This window comes from Trichosurus vulpecula, chromosome 8 (assembly GCF_011100635.1).
Source record: "Trichosurus vulpecula isolate mTriVul1 chromosome 8, mTriVul1.pri, whole genome shotgun sequence".
Lineage (NCBI taxonomy): Eukaryota > Metazoa > Chordata > Mammalia > Diprotodontia > Phalangeridae > Trichosurus > Trichosurus vulpecula.
The window spans coordinates 112302756-112319673 of NC_050580.1; the positions used below are offsets into that span (position 1 = coordinate 112302756).

The following is a 16918-nucleotide window of genomic DNA, read 5'->3' on the forward strand; positions in this document are numbered from 1 at the left end:
GGTCTTCCCCTCCCAGTTGGATTTTTTTTTTTGAGTTTTTGATTAAAGGGGCCATCCATCCCTTGATTAACTTCTTAAAGAGGCCTATTCACTGAACAGGTGTTACCTCACTCAAAGTGAAAACCTGAAAAGACCTTAGCCTGAAAGGGCCAGGGTCACGTAATACACCCTGGGCCATTTCTAGTCATCCTAGTGAATATCAGGCCACTGGACCCAGACGGCTCTGGAGGAGAAAGTGAGGCTGGTGACCTTGCACAGCCTTCCTTCACTCAAATCAAAGTCAACTGCAAGTCATGTCATCATTTCCCTGATGTCATGGTCCTCTTCCAGAACGAAGGACAAACACAACAACAACAACAACAATAATCTGTGTTTGTATCAAACGATAAATACCTGACTTCTACTGGCAACTTCTGGCCTTTGGTGCATGCTAGCATGTGGATAGGAGAGGGATGTGGGTGTGGTTGTTTTATTTTTTAAACAATACAAGTAGATATATCAAGGTGGGGAAAAGAATGAAGTGAATGAAGAATCAATGTTCACTAGGAGTGTGGCACTATAGTCAGTGCTTTAGGGGAGATATTAGGTATCAGGAAGTGAAACATCTACACCAAAATGTACATATGTATCTTCTGTCTCAGGTAAGAGGCCCTCTTTATATAATGGGAAGCTTACCTGTTATATTATTTAAAACCTCCTTTAGATGACTGAAACTATGCAGCAAGGGATCTCGTTCTTCATCCTGTAGATCACACGGAAACAGAAGTCATTATTGAGCCAAAAGGGAATTATGATGAAAAATGCATCAAGAAGAACAAGAACTAGGTGTACTTTTCTGATCCCAAACAGAATTCCTAGTTGGAAGTTTGCTTTTTTTCATAAAAGGGAGGTTAAATAAAACAAAACCAAAAGAACGGAAAAAAAAGGAAAGTTAATCAACTTTCACACCACCTCATTTGTCCTGAATAAAGAGATACCCAAGAGACGTGTGAGAATAGGAAGAAAAAGGCTGCAAGATAGTTCTAAGAAATAAGACATTGGGTTAAGGCTGACTAAGGAATTCTACACTGACTTCTCTATTAATAACTCCTCTTTCATTTTTTAGTAACTATTTTATGAAAAAATAAATGGCCCCTGAACCCCAAAATCCAATATCATTTCCCCCCTAGCTAAACTTCTAAAGAATTGTTAAGAGGAACTAAAGAGGTATGAATGATGGTTAAGCACTTTCACTTTTAACTTTAAAACTAGGGTCATTCCCAGCTCTCCAACTGCTTTTATCAGGCCTTCAGACGGGGCTCTTACTGCTTCTGATATAGAGTTACATGGGGAAAAAATATGTATATTTCTTCAAAATCGAGACTGGGAAACTATATAAGTCAATGGAGAGGGCAAAGAGTGGGTCAAGTTCTGTGATTTTGTTCATGAATATGGAAACTATCTTTGATGATACAGATCAGCATCTCCTCTGCAATTTATAGTCTTAGAGTTGCCTGAGGGGACTACCACAGTAACATTGTCACACAGTTGGTCTGTGTTAACAGTAGGACATGAATCCAGGTATTCCTGACTACAAAGCTAACTCTCTATCTACTACATTGTGCTGCCTCTCATATAGTAAAAGTCAATATGGTATTTATTGGTTGAATTTCTCTCCTCACAGACACTATGCTATCAGGCCTTAGAACATCCAGACATATATTTAAATAACAATAAAACAATAAAAATAATTGAGCAGTGCAATTATAGAACTCCTGGCTCAAATCTAGATAAATAAGTAAGGATTCCTGGGATATTAAGCATGAGGAACTAAGATTTTCAAGTCAAAAGGAAGCCATTTAAGGCCTTAAAAATTTAATTAGGATGCTGGCAGGGTACTTGTTAACCAACAAATGAAGACACATTAGTATTTTCTTAATACTTATGATTATCATCCCTTACCTTTGAGTATGCCTTATAGCTTACGCAACAACTTCACTTATATTATCTCATTTGAATCTCACAATAGCACTGTGAGATAAGTAGAGCAGGTATTATCCTCATTTTATAATGAGGAAACTGAGGCTCAAAGATTTTAAGTGACTTCTCTAGAGGGACAAATCTAGTAAGTGCAAGAGCCAGGATTGAAATATAGATCTTCTCACTCCAAGTCCAGTATCTCTTCTAAAACAAAATGTGACTATTATTAATCACCATGACTAAGATGCAAACCAAGGTTTCTGACGTCATGATGTAGAATACCAACCAAACCACTATAGGATCACATGCAAGACAATGGCTCTTTCTGTACCACAGAAATCTGGATCGCAGCTCAAACTCTTTTCCTTTATCATCTACGGGGATGCTATTGCCCATATGTCTTACATCTCTTCACCCTCTCACCTTCAATATATGTGCCTAGTAGTGGTGCTGAGTTGAAATCCTTACTCAGCACAGCTTACTAGTACATATACCTTGAAGTACAATTATTTGAATGTTGAAAAACAACCAGAAAAAGCAATAGAATTAGGAAATCTTTTATACCACGAGTTAAAGAAGAACATGTATTATTGGTTAATATGAAACTGAAAGACTCCTGAGGGAATGCTAAAGGAAATCTTGAATTCTGGAAAGAGCATTTGGTCAAAAACCAGCAGGCCTAAATTCTAATACTGGCTCTGCCGCATATTAAGCCTGAACTTTTTCACCTGCAGAATGTTGAAATAATGCTTGCCTACTTCATATGGCTGTTGAGAAGACTGAATGAGATAATGCATGGGAAAACACTTTGAAAAGTCTACACTATATAAACATAATGGAGTATTATTATTTTCTGTATTATTGGAAATCCTACTAGAAGAGACTTGTAACCCTAATTCAATTCACTAAACATTTATTAAGTGACAGAAAATGCTTGATGAATCACCTAAGGCAAAGCAGCAGTTAAACCATCAGAGTTTGGAATTCTACCCATTTACCTAACTTACCACAGGGGTGTGAGTACTCCATCTTGCATTCCGTTTGATGGCCCCTACCACAATGTTAATCTCTCCCTGGATGATGTAAATACTTTTATCCACCATCCTGGCAAACCTACCAAAAAAGTGAAGAGGGAAATCTGATTAATGCATGGCCACCCATAGCCTGTCCCTTAAGCAACCTATCACCACGTAATATCAATTCATGCCTATGGGGGAAGTAGGAATTAACATTATCAAAATTGGGATAAACATTCATAACACTCACCCAATATTTATTAAATGCTTTTTCAAATTGAAATCAATTCCTTCTAATGATAACAATTATTTTGTTTCCTTCCTGAAAATCCCAGAAGCTGAGATTAAGTCAAGAGATTTCTGTTGTTTTTTGAAATTGGGTCTCCATATTTTGCCCAGGTTAGAAGTATAACACCACCCCCTCACAGGCTGGATCACACTCCTGATCGGCACAGGCAGAAGAATGGACCTGCTCCATTTTCTGGGATAGTTCAACCCTCTTTAGGCAGCTCCCAAAGGCTCTTCGTATTGGTACTAGATTTGGCACAGGCACCCAATCAGCTTTAGCCCTACTGTAGCTCGGAACTCCCCAGCTCAAGTGATTCACTGTAAGCCAACAGGTATTAACAGAAAGAGCCTCCCAAAAAAGCCAATTTCCAGTAGACATATTTGTTTCAGAAATAAAGTAAGGAGTCTCAACGGACAATCTGGTGAGGCCTTTGTGTCTATGAGTAAACAGGTAATGTTGATTTGTTAAAGACAATGGTAATGCTAGTTAAAGACAATGTTCCAACCTTTTCACTATTCCTCTTTGTCCACCCCTCAAGTAATGATGGGTCAAAGAAGTTCAAAGACATTATTTGAAGAGTAAGTGGTCTTCGTGATGAAACTGCATTTATCATCTCCATTTTTTAAAAGTATCTATACTGCCATGCCATGTAGTAGAAATAACACTCACCTTACAGCCAAGAGTCCTAATCCCAGCTCTGCTACTAACCAGCTAACCTTAACGTAAGAGCTTAACCCTTTGTTTACTAATCTGTCAAATGGAGAGGTTGAACTACAACATGATCTCTAAGATACCTCCTAGCTCTGACATACTGGCATTCTATGATTACAGGTACAGAGTAATACAGCTCTCTGAAATCTAATATGAATAGGAAATTTGAGGGCTGCACTGAATGAACTGAAAGGAAGCCTCATTTGCAAACTGCATTAGCAAATACCTCCAGAATAGAATCTCCACTTGGACAGAAAACTTTGGGATCACATGGTACCAATTTTAGGACATTTAATTTTTTATTAAAAAATAATACTAGCACCTGATTCTTCTATATTTAAGGTTTACAAAGCACTTCCTACATATTATTCGATCCTTACAACCCTGAGGGGTAAATGCTAAAGCTATTATGATCCCCATCTTATGAAGGAGGAAACTGAGGCTGAGAAAAGTGATGTCCCTAACTGGACACTAAGGAAACCCAGCTCTCCTTACAGCCTGATTTACGTATGTATTTTCACTGCTATGGAAGTGTTCTATAGGCCATCATCTTTGAATCCCTAGCTAAGGTACCAGTTCCTACTCAAAACCTTTCCTGATCCTCAATAACTGTGTTTTTTCTCTTCTTCAATTACACTAGACTGACTTACCTACTAATTCCCTCTCTCCCAGTGAAACAGAAATTCCTTGAGGGCAAAACTGGTTTTTATTTTTATTTCCTCTTGGTATCCCCAGCACCTAGAACAATGACTTCCATGTTAACAGGCATTTAACAAATATTTTTTTAATTGGACTAAAAATAAAATACAAATTTCTTAATCTGGCCATTTAAGACCCACCATAATCTGATTCTAAACTACCTTTCCAGCCTTATTTAATATTGACCTCCTCTTCATGTAAACTATGGTAATCTTTCATACGTGTTGTTAATAGTTTGCAATTTTTTTGACAATTATTTGTTCATATCCTTTGACTACTCCATTGGAGCATCATTTTTAGTGTCATATATTTATGTTGGTTCCCTGTTCGTCTTAAATATAATGCTGTTATCAAAAACATTTAAGAACAGGTACCATCAGGCCTGCTGGCCCCCTGGGGGGCCTTCCTAATCTCCTCAGCCCCTCAGCTAGCATAGTCTTAGCAGAACCCATTCAAGGACCTGGGGAGGGAAATGAATGTAGAGGCCTGATGTTTGCTTCTAGGGAAGTCGTGCTAGACTGTCCCTCCCCTCTCCACCCCCTTACACATTCACCATGGCCTGGGCCCCAGAACCCATGAAGAGGATATAACCCTTGACTTTTAATGACAAGTATGAGAGGCTTGCCTCCTTCTCTCCTTTGCTGTTCTCACAGTGGTTCACAGTGGTTCACAGTGGCCCAACCATGGTGTTGGGCTTTGAGGGATGTTTCAAGGGATGTTTCAAGGGACACTACTACTGAATTCCTGGGCTCTGGGCATTTGGGATATCTTGGCCCTCTGAGGGGAAAGAGGCTGGAAGTGGAGGGAAAGAAAGACTAAAATCTCTAGTCCCTCTCTCTCCAAGTCTATTTCTACTACCTCTTTGGATAGACTGCTCTCCAAAAGCACAAATCAGGCTTTCTTACAGCTCCCACTGAGCTCAGGTCAAGGCAAGTGAGCTCCAGTGGAAGAGAGGAAGCCTCTTGATAGTCCATCATCAGACTGAGACACCAGGTGAAGATGCCTGAGGTTCCTGTGGGTAGCAGGACACCCTTGGAAACATTCGTGTCAAGGGAATCCTTATGAGGAATGCCTCTTATGAATAATGTATTAAAATGAACCCTTTAAATAAAAATTTTTTCTCTTTAAAAAAGAAAAAGAAAGAGAGAGAAAGGATGGAAGGATGGAAAGAAGGAAGATTTGGGAACTCAACACCACCACCACTAAAACCAGTAATACAGTCCTTCCTCATTTCTTTCTAAAGTAAGAGGATTAGTTAGAACCATAGAATAAATCTATGATCCTATAAGTCCTTATCTCCATTCAAGATCTAGCTCAGGTACCACCTCCTTTGTAAAGCTTCCCTGGCTTTCCCTTAATGAAGTGTTCTCCTGCATCAACTTTTACTAGGTCACTTTGCTTTTATCACTCCTACCTTGTACCATGTTTGTTTGTGTATTTGTTGTACCTCTATTTCCACTGATAGAACATAAACTCCTTAAGGACGGGGCATTTTTATCTTTTTATCTTCAGCTCCTTACATACAGTAGGTACTTAATATATCTTTGACGTGAACTGAATATAACCAGCAACAGGGAGGAGGTGTGGGTGTGCGCACACACCCAACTAATTTTGTAAAGGCTAAACACCCCATGATTGAACACTAGATAATAACTTTGGGGGAGTAAAATATGTGCTAAAGGAAGGATTATTCACATTTATGAAATTATGAATCTTTAAAATAATGGGTCCCTCCCAAAGATTAATCAAATCAACTAATCAATAAGCATTTATTAAGTGCCTATTATTAAGCAGGAGCTAGGAACACAAAGATAAAAATAACCCATCTGTGTGCCCTCAAGGAGTTTACATTCTATAATTATACCTATAAAAGCATACACAAAATAAACACAAAGTAGTTTTGTTGGAGAGGGCAATACTAGTTGGTGAAGCAGGGGTGAGGTGGGGGAGGTGGAGATCAGGAAAGGCTTCATGTAGAAGGTAGCCTGAGCTGAGTTTTGAGGAAAACAAGGTATTCTAAGAGGTGGAGGTGAGGAGGGAGTATGTGTCAGACACTGAGGACAGCCTGTACAAAGGAATAGACAGAGCATCTTATGTGAGGAACAGTAAGAAAAGATTCCATTGCAGGGCATATACCCCAAGGAAGTCAAAGATAAAAGGAGATGTTTGTAGCAGAACTATTTTGGTAGCAAAGCACTAGAAACAAAGCGGATACGCGTTCATCGAGAACAAACTGGCACAACAACGATGTAACGATGAATATGAAGAATCAGAGCAGGATGGTGAAGATATATGAACTGATGCAAAAATAAGTAAGCAGAATTAGGAAAACAATATACACAATAGAAAATGAAAGGACACAAACAGCAACAACAATAACAACAAAAGCCTCAACAAAGCCAAGCACTATGTCATTATAATGGCCAAGCCGGACCCCAAAGAAGAAATGAGATGTGCCCCTTTCCCACCAACGGAGGAAGGTGAACTATGCTAGGTGTGCAACACCGCAGATACACCGCAGATACTCTCAGACTAAGTTCATATGTTGGTTAGTTTTGCTAAATTGTTTTTTTTCTTCCTTTGCATATTAAAATTTTTTTTAAATTCTTTTTTTAAGGAATTTTATCTAATTTTTTAAAAATTCCTTTGCTCAACTGGTAGGAGAAGGTAAAGGAATATATTCAGAAATAAAGGTAATATAAAAACACAAGAAATCAATAAAAACTTAAACTTAAAGAAATAAAAATAATCATAGGTCCCTGAATCTCAGTGATTATTTTGTATAGACAGAAAGTATGTCCTGTCACCCAACGGAAAAGAAAAGAAACAGACCAAAGAACAGGAGCAAAAAAAAACTGATGCCTTTCTCCACCTCACCGATCTGTTTAAAAAGAAATTTTTTAGAGAAAATTTTCACCAACAAATCTCTATAGACTGACCATTCTCATAACCCCACTTCTGCGTTTTATGCATACTGTTGTTCTTCTCACCTAAGAATTAGATACAAATCTTAGTTACAAGAGCCTCAAATTTGTCCCTCCACCTTCTTCTCCTTGATCAGCTAATCTCCAGTCACCTATCTTTCCTCATTCTCTTTATACAGCATTTCCAAGTTCTATACAGTATTTCTTCTATACATTTTTTTCTCCTTCCACAGGTTATTTCTTCAAGCACTTAGCACACTTCTTGGCATACAGGAAATGATTAACAAAACCTTGTTGACTGATTTCATGTCATCAATTTTCAATTATTTGTGCCTATATATCTTTTCCCTGCCATGGCTGTATATTGTTTTTTGGTCAATACTCTTGTAAAATGTTTATTTTGTATGGACTTCCCTGTTACAGTTTAATTATTTGAACAGTGCCTGTATCATCACTTCCTTTTGTATCTCTCCCCAGTTCTTTGTACAGAGCTCTTCTCAAAGATAAAGCTCAAGCTGGAGTTCTGACTGATGAAATGGTGGCAGAAGCAAGATGCTTTTTTGTCCTGGATCAGTACTAAAGCTTGCAAGTCCCCAGCCTAAGCTGTCCTTGAGATCCTGGAATAACACAACATTCAATACACCATGAAAGACAAAGAAGAACCCACAAGGAAAAAAAAAAAAACTTGGCTAAGACATTCTTCACAGATGTGTAAAATCTGGCCCTAACATAAAGTCCAAAGTCAGGAAATATGCCGAGCAAACAAAAAAAGGTTCCCTCCATGAAGAACTATTAGGGTAACAGAAGCACTCAAGATACAAACCCAAAAGAAGAGAACAATTCCAAAATATCTATAAGTAAAACCTCGAAGAAAAATACAGCTCAGGCAAAAGTCCAACCAGAATTCCTAGAAGAAATGAAGGAAGAGTTTTTTTTAAAAAAAAAAAACAGCTAAAAAATGATTTTAAAAACCAAATGAAAGATGTCAGAGCATCAGAGAAGTATAGCAAGTTCCTTCTCCCCCAAAAGTCCTCCAAAGAGATCTAGAAAACATGCCAGATTGAATCTTGATGGGGAAATACAAAAGAAAGTCATAGAAAGTCAATTTTCTAGCCCAGGTTGGCCTGGGAAAGCTGAGAGGTCTATGGACAACCAGGGATAGAGTCTAGGTAGAAGCATACCATATATGGCACACTCCACTAACCAGGGAGAATTTGTGTTATCAGAGCAAGAGGAGGTCCTAGAACCAGTGCCAACTGGAAGCTTTACCACTTACTACCAAGTTCCAGGTCCCTGATCCAAAGCGGACAAAGAAAGATGCCTGCACCCAGGGGTGGCATTTTGTAGGCCCTGATAGGTACACAGAGCAGATTCAGAAGCAAGCAACAAAAGTGTGGCTTGGATCCTAGAAGCAGAACAGGGTTTCAGTTCCAGCTTCTAGCCCAGTCTGAATCCTACAGAGGAATAACCAGGGCAGGAATCCCAAGACCAAAAGGGAACATACAATTATGTCATTATGTGTCTCTTTTACCAAGCTGTTGAATCATTTTTTATGATTTTCTTGCATCACTCTCATTTCTCTTCCCAATTCTTCCTCTATCTCTCTTATTTGATTTTCAAAATCTTTTTTGAGCTCTTCCATGGCCTGAGACCAATTCACATTTTTTTTGGAGGCTTTGGATGTAGAAGTTTTGACTTTGTTGTCTTCTTCTGAGTGTGTGTTTTGATTTTCCTTGTCATCATAGCAACTTTTGATAATCACGTGTTTTTTTTTTCTGTTGTTTGCTCACTTTCCCAACCTACTAGTTGACTTTTAACTCTTTGTTAAAGTAGGGCTCTGCTTCCAGGGTGGAGGGCATATTATCACAAGCTTCAGGGATTTTGTGGAGCTGTTTTCAGAGATACTTCTAGGGACTTGTAAGTTTTCAGTTCCTCCAAGGTAGTATGATCTAAGGACAGGCGCATTTACTACTCTCCTGGCCTGTGTTCTGGTCTGTGAATGACCACAAGCACTCTTTTCTGCCCCTCCACTGTTGCCACAAGCTCTGCTATGCTAGTGCTCCTCCTCACCCTGGGAATGACACCCAGGACTGCAACCCAGATCCAAGTATGGCCTCAGCACTAGCAAAGAGACCCCTGGAATCTCCTTCTGACCAGTTGTTCAACCTCCTTACTCTCTGTGGGCTGAGAGCTCCAGAAACAGCTGTTCCTACTGCCACAGGTAATTCAGTCACTCTCAAGGCCTGCTCCTGGTTTGCTGGAGCCAGGGCCGTGCTGTTACGGCCTGCGCTGGACTGTGCTCCACTCTCACTCAGGCATGACAGACCTTTTTTGCTGACCTTCTAAGCTGTCTTTGGCATCTGTGGGCTGAGAGATCTGGAAAATGCCACTGCTGCCAGTGATTCAGTGGCCCTGAGACCTGTTCCACCTTTGCTGGGGCTCAGTCTGCACTGGCACGGCCTGTGCTGGACTGCACTCCTCTCTCACCCTGGTGTAACAGACCTTTCCTACCAATCTTCCAAGTTGTCTTGGGCTGGAAACTTGTTTCACTTTGTCTTTTTGCGGGTTCTGCTGCTCTAAGATTTGTTTAGAGTCATTTTTAAAGGTATCTGGAAGGGTCTGGGGGAGAGCTCAGGGAAAAACTGCCTTTACCCCACCACCTTGGCTCTACCTCCCCAATTGTGTCATTCTGAACCAGTAATATTTTCCAGCTGGTTGATAATGATTGAATCCAACAATAGTCTAGTGTTGTGCGAATTAATGAAAAGAAATGCAAGGTAAGGTGGCCTAACCAGAACCAAAACTGTATTATAAAGCAGCAATCATCAAAATTATTTGGTAAGTGGAATAGGTTAGGTACACAAGACACAGCAGTCAATAACTATAATAATCTACTTTCTGATAAACCCAAAGACTCCGACTTCTGGGATAAGAACTCACTATTTGACAAAAACTGCTGGGAAAACTGGAAAATAGTATGAAAGAAACTAGGCATAGACCAACATCTTACACTACATATCAAGATAAGGTCAAAATGGGTACATGATTTAGACATAAAAGGTGATATTATAAGCAAATTAGGAGAGCAAGGAATAATTTACCTATCAGATCTATGGAGAAGGGAAGAATTTATGACCAAACAAGAGAGAGAGAAAACATTATGGAAGGCAAAATGGGTAATTTTGACTACATTAAATTAAAAAGTTTTTACACAAACAAAGTCAATGCAACCAAGACTGGAAGGGAAGCAGAAAACTGAGAAATAATTTTTACAGTCAGTGTCTCTAATAAAGGCCTCAGTTCTAAAATATACAGAGAATTGAGTCAAATTTACAAGAATATAAGTCATTCCCCAATTGATAAATGGTAAAAGGATAGGAACAGGCAATTTTCAGAGGAAGAAATTAAAGCTATCTATAGTCATATGAAAAAAATGCCCTAAACCACTATTGATTAGAGAAATGTTAATTAAAACAACTCTGAGATACCACCTCATACCTAACGTGACAAAAAAAGAAAATGATAAATATTGGAGAAAATGTGGGAAAACTGGAACACTAATGCATTGTTGGTGGAGTTGTGAACTGATCCAACCATTCTGGAGAGCAATTTGGAACTATGCCCAAAGGGCTATACAACTGTGTATACCCTTTGATTCAGGTCTGTATCCCAAAGAGATCATAAAAAAAAAAGAAAAGGACCCACACGTACAAAAATATTTATAGCAACTCTTTTTGTGGTGGCAAAGAATTGGAAATTGAGGGGATATCCATCAGTTGGGGAATGGCTGAACAAGTTGTGATATATGAATGTAATGGAAACTACTGTACTGTGAGAAATGATGAGCAGGCAGATTTTAGAAAAACCTGGAAAGATTTACATGAACTGATGCTGAGTGAAGTGAGCAGAACCAGGAGAACATAGTACACAGTAACAGCAACATTTTGTGATGACCAATTTTGATAGACTTAGCTCTTCTCAGCAACAAAATGATCTAAGACAATTCCAAAAGACTCATGATGGAAAATGCTACCCACATCCAAAGAAAGAACCATGGAGTCTGAATGCAGATTGAAGCATTCTATTTTCATTTTTTTTTCCTTTCTCATGGTTTTTCCCTTTTGTTCTGATTCTTCTTTCACAACATGACTAATGTGGAAATATGTTTGTTTGTTTGTTTTTTAATAGTCTACTGTTGCTCAGATCCAAACCCAGGTCAGACCAGGGGGATAAACAATCAGACTTTGCCCTGGAAAAGAGCACTTGGAGAGCACTGAAAGCTCATGGATTGCCAGTCTGAGCTGTAAGTAAAATCTTAGAATAATACAACATTCAATAGATGAAGAAAGCAGCAATATGACCAGCCCAGATTTTCCATCTAGAAGGACACAGAGTCCAGCCCTAACCATGAGTCTAAAGGCAGGAAATAGGCTAGAAGAATGAACAAATAAAAAAGAATTCCATAATACATATTGTGACAGGGAAGCTCAAGATATAAACTCAGAAAAAGAGTATGACTCCAAAGCCAGAAAGAAAAACACAGCGTACGCACAAATTCAATTAGAATTCCTAGAAGAGATAAAACAAAAGTTTTAAAATGTTTTTAATGGATATAATGAGAGTATGGGACGAAAAAATTGGAAAAGAAATGAGAGTTATGGAAGAAAGAATTAGAAAGGGGATTTATAGCTTACAGAAGAGGTACAAAACTTTGTCCAAGTAACAAACTCTCTGAAAATTGGAATGGACCACACAGAAGTCAGTAACTCCACGAGACAACAAGAAATATTAAAACAAAGTCAAAAGACTGAAAAAAAATAGAGGAAAACATAAAATGTCTCTTAGCCAAAATGACTTACCTGGAAAATAGATCTAAGAGATAATTTAGGAATTGAAAGCCATGACAAAAAAAAAAGCCTAGAAATCATATTTTGAGAAACTTGAAAGAAAATTGTTTAGACCCCTTAGAATCAGAAGGCAAAGTAGAAACAGCAATAATCTACTGGTCATTTCCTAAAAGAAACACCAAAATGAAAACTCCTAGGAATATTACAGCCAAAATCAGAGTGTCCAGGTCAAAGGAAAAATACTGCAAGCAGCCAAAAAGAAAGAACTAAGTATTGAAGAGCCAAAGTCAGTTATTACACAAGATTTAGCAATCATCACTTAAAAAGAATGGAGAACTCAGAATATGATATTCCAGAAGGCAAAAAATATATATATATAGATTTACAACCAAGAATGACTTATCCGGAAAAAGTGGGTACAATCCTACAGGAAGAAAAAAAGGGGGGAGGGGAGGACTTTTAATTAAATAAAGGACTTCTAAGCATTCCTGATTTAAAAAAAAGCAAAAACAGAACTGAAAAGAAACTCTTAAGTGCAAACACGGGAGTCAAGAAAAAATTTAAAAGGTAAACATGAACAATCATCATAAGAGAATAAACAAAACTAACATGCTTATATTCTAATAAGGTAAGATGAAAGATATGTTCCCTCTGAACCCTATTATCACTAAGAGTCATGGAGGGAATCTAATTAGAAAAACTGAGACTAATTCTGTTGTCTTGATGATATTAAAAGACTAGTGGAAAGGGAAGAGAAGAGGACTATGTTATAGGAAGAAAGGGAGAGTAAGGATGGGGAAAATTATCACCCATAACTGGGGTGCAGAAGTAGTCTTCTTCTAAAACAAGAGAATGAGTGGGCAACACTTGAATCTGAACTGGTCAAAGGAAGGAAGAATATATACAGTTGGGTACAGAAATACATTTCACTCAACAAGAAAACAGGAGGGAAAGGCGGAAAAGGGAAATAAGGGGGAGGCTAGATTAAGAGAAGGTTTAGTATTAAGCAAAACAAACTCTCTCTAGAATTGATTTTGAAGAGGCATTTAAAAGAAAAGAATGAAAGACCTGTTATTAAGCTCTGGGTAAGGGAAAGAGAAAATGGGCTGGGGGACATAAGCAGATTATACCAAACCTAGGGCACTTAGTGCTGTACTCACTCCTCTCACATGACCCACTTGTTCTTTAGAAATAAGAAATGGGAAAGAAAGAGAAGGAAAAGAATAAGAGAATAGAGGGAAGAGAAGTACACAATTAGCAATCATGACTATGAATGTGAAGGGGATGAACTTACCCATAAGAAAAGGAAGATACCAGAATGGATTAGAAAGCAGAATCAGACAATGTGCTGTTTATAAGAAACACACTTGAAATAGAAAGATGCTTACAGAATTAAAATAAGAGGAAAAGCAAAATCTATTATGCTTCATCTGAAGTAAAAAATGCAAGGGTAGCAATCATGATCTCAGGCAAAGCAACAGCAAAAATTGAGTTAATTAAAAAAGAGAAAAACTACATTTTGTTGAAAAGTACCACGGACAGTTAATATCAATGCTAAGCATATACATCAAGAGGCATAGCATCAAATACTTAAAGTTAAATGAGTTATAAAGAGAAATAGAGAATAAAACTATAGTAGTAGAGGACTACAATTTATATCATTCAGACCTAGTTAATAATAATAATAGCTAACATTTATACAGAACTTGCTACGTAACAGGCATTATGCTAAGAACTTCACAATTATTTACAATCTCATTCGATCCTTACAATAATTCTGGGAAATAGTACTTCCCCATTTTACATATAAGGAAACTGAGGCAAACACAGGTTAAATGACTGGCAAGATTTCTTGAAGTCAGGTCTTCCTGACTGTAGAAAAAGAGCTCTATCCACTTCACCACCATAAAATAAAATGAAGAAGAAGTGAAAGACACGAATAAAATTTTAGAAAAGCTAGTTATGATACGTCTAGAGATTACTGAATAGGAACAAAGAAAAAGGGGCATCCATATTTCTCAGTTGTGCATGGCACCTTCACAAAAATTAACCATGTATTAGGGAAATAACAATGTTCAAATGCAGAAAACTAGAAATATTAAGTTTAACTTTTACAGACCACAACAAAAAGCATATTCAATAAAAAGCCATTTAAGAAACAATTTAAAACTAATTGACAAGAAATAAAAATCCTAAAGAATGGTTGGATCAAAGAACCAATCATAGAACCAATCCATAATTTTATTAAGGAAATAACAACAATGGGTAATACATCAAACTTTTCGATATGCAGCTAAAGTAGTCCTTATATGAAAATGTATCTCTAAACACTTTCATCAATAAAAGAGAAAAAGAACAATAAAAAACTTGAAAGCATCGATTAAGCATCAAAATAGAAATCCTGAAAATCAAAGAAGAGATGAAAAAAACTGAAAACAAAAAACCCAATAAAATCATAAGTAAAACTGGGAGCTGGTTTTTAGAAAACAAAAAAATAGAAAAGATCAACCATTGTCTAACTTGATTTTTTTAAAAAATAAAATCAAATTATCAGCATCAAAAATGAAAAAGGTGAATTCACAATCAATGAAGAAATAAAAGAAGTTATTAGAAATTATTTTGCCTAATTATATGCCAATAAAACTTGCGATCTAAATTAAATACATGAATATTAACAAAAATATAAAACACCTAAATTAAATGACTGACAGATTGGCTAGAGGGAAAGTGGCTAGTACTAGAGAACTGAACAGATAGAACATGGCTCAGTAGCTTTTCCTTTCCCTAGACTGCCCAAAGTAGCTCTGAAGATCCAAGACTTAAAAAGTTCTAAGATTTCACCATACATTACAGTAAGCTCAAAATGGAAATGTAATCTAAATACTAAAGATATATCATAAAAATATTAGAAGAAAACCAGATAACGTACTTTTTACAACTATGTCTAAGGGAAGGATTATTAACCAAACACTAGATAGAGGCTATCACAAAAGATAATATGGATAACTTTGATTACAAAAAAATTTAAAAGCTTCTGCACGGACAAATTCAATGCAACTAGAATGGTAAAGGCAGCACTTTGACTGGGAAAATCTTTACAAATATCTCCAACCATGATTTGTGTTTACACAAAATAAATAAGGCACTAACACAAATATACAGTGTGTTCCAAAAGTCTTAGTGAAGTGTTAAGTACATAACACTAAAAGTCATCCCTCAATGAATGGACAAGTGGCCAAAGGAAAAGGATATGAAGAAACAATTATAAGAATTGCAAACTATGCCAGTTTCTAGTTGAGTCCTGCCCCAGGACCATGGGCATGGGGAAAAGATGGTCTAGTCTATGTCATCTCCCCAACTTCAGTAGGGTTCTGCCCCAAGACCATCCCTAGTACTAAGCTGCCCTCTAGGGATAAGACCTCTTCTATTTCATGCCCCATAGGATCTTCTACCAAGAAGGCAAGGTAAACCCATCCAGGCTCCCATATGTTTGCCTGCTCAGACCTTCTGTGAGACAGATCTTCTGGGGCCTCACAAGACATAACATCACTATCTGCCAAGAGCTTAAAGGTCAAAGAAGGACCTCAAATAGTCTAATCATATGCTTTTCTTTGGTAGACCTATCTCTAGTGACTGATACTCTGCCTGGACTCACTCCTCAGTTGTTAGCATACTACCATCATGTAATACTCTGTGCTCCCTATTTCTACTTCCAGATACTCCCTCTCCCACTTTCCATAAATAACCTCTCCTCCTTTGAGATTCACAATATCCAAATATATTACCCAATCTACATCCTGTTAGTTATTATCTATCAACCCCCATGACATTCTACTTCCTAAAGTAATGAACTCAGTGCTTGGCTCACAATTTCTCTCGGTTTCTCTCTATCGCTCTCTCTGTCCCCCCCTCCCTCCCCAACTCCAGCCCTCAATAAAAAGAATTTCAACACACATGATGACGTTCTTTCAGATACTCTAAATTCCTTGTTCTTCAATCTACTCAACTCCCATGACCCACTCTTCCATTCCACCTTAAAAACAGAGGTCATACCCTTGATATTGCACATTCCCCACAAGTATTCTATGCCTTGTTCATGAACTCCAAAATTCTTTTAAAATCTTTTATCATGCCATCTTTCCTGATGCTTTGCAACTCCTAACCCTGTATGTGATTATCACTCCATTCCCTCCGCCCCTCTACTCTTTCCCAGGCACTTATAACACTCTCCTTCCTTCATTATCTTAATCCATTGCATGGTTGGGTAAACCAACTCAACTCTACACCAGAATTTCTTGCCTGCTAGACCTACTGTCAATCCTGCCTTGACAATATCCAACCTTGAATTACTCCCACCATTCACTACCTGAGGCAGCTAGATGGCCCAGTGGATAGAGCACTGCACTTGGGAGTCAGAAAGATCTAAGTGCAAATCCTGCCTCACTAGCTATGTGACCATGGCCATATAACTTA

The 16918-nt window shown here is 37.8% G+C and overlaps 1 protein-coding gene across 8 annotated transcripts in view; it reads right to left on the reverse strand.

Moving 5' to 3' along the window:
* Positions 1–16918, reverse strand: part of GBF1 (golgi brefeldin A resistant guanine nucleotide exchange factor 1) — a 128137-nt gene that overhangs the window by 104170 nt on the left and 7049 nt on the right. For 7 of the 8 annotated variants that reach the window (XM_036734194.1, XM_036734195.1, XM_036734190.1 and 4 more), the window contains exons 2-3: positions 2967–3072; positions 676–742 (exon numbers count right to left, since the gene is read on the reverse strand). In XM_036734194.1, coding sequence (XP_036590089.1) covers positions 676–742; positions 2967–3062 — 163 coding nt within the window. In that variant the 5' untranslated portion in view covers positions 3063–3072. Of the gene's footprint in view, positions 1–675; positions 743–2966; positions 3073–4625; positions 4714–16918 lie in introns of those variants that run through there. The other variant, XM_036734189.1, reaches the window with a different exon arrangement.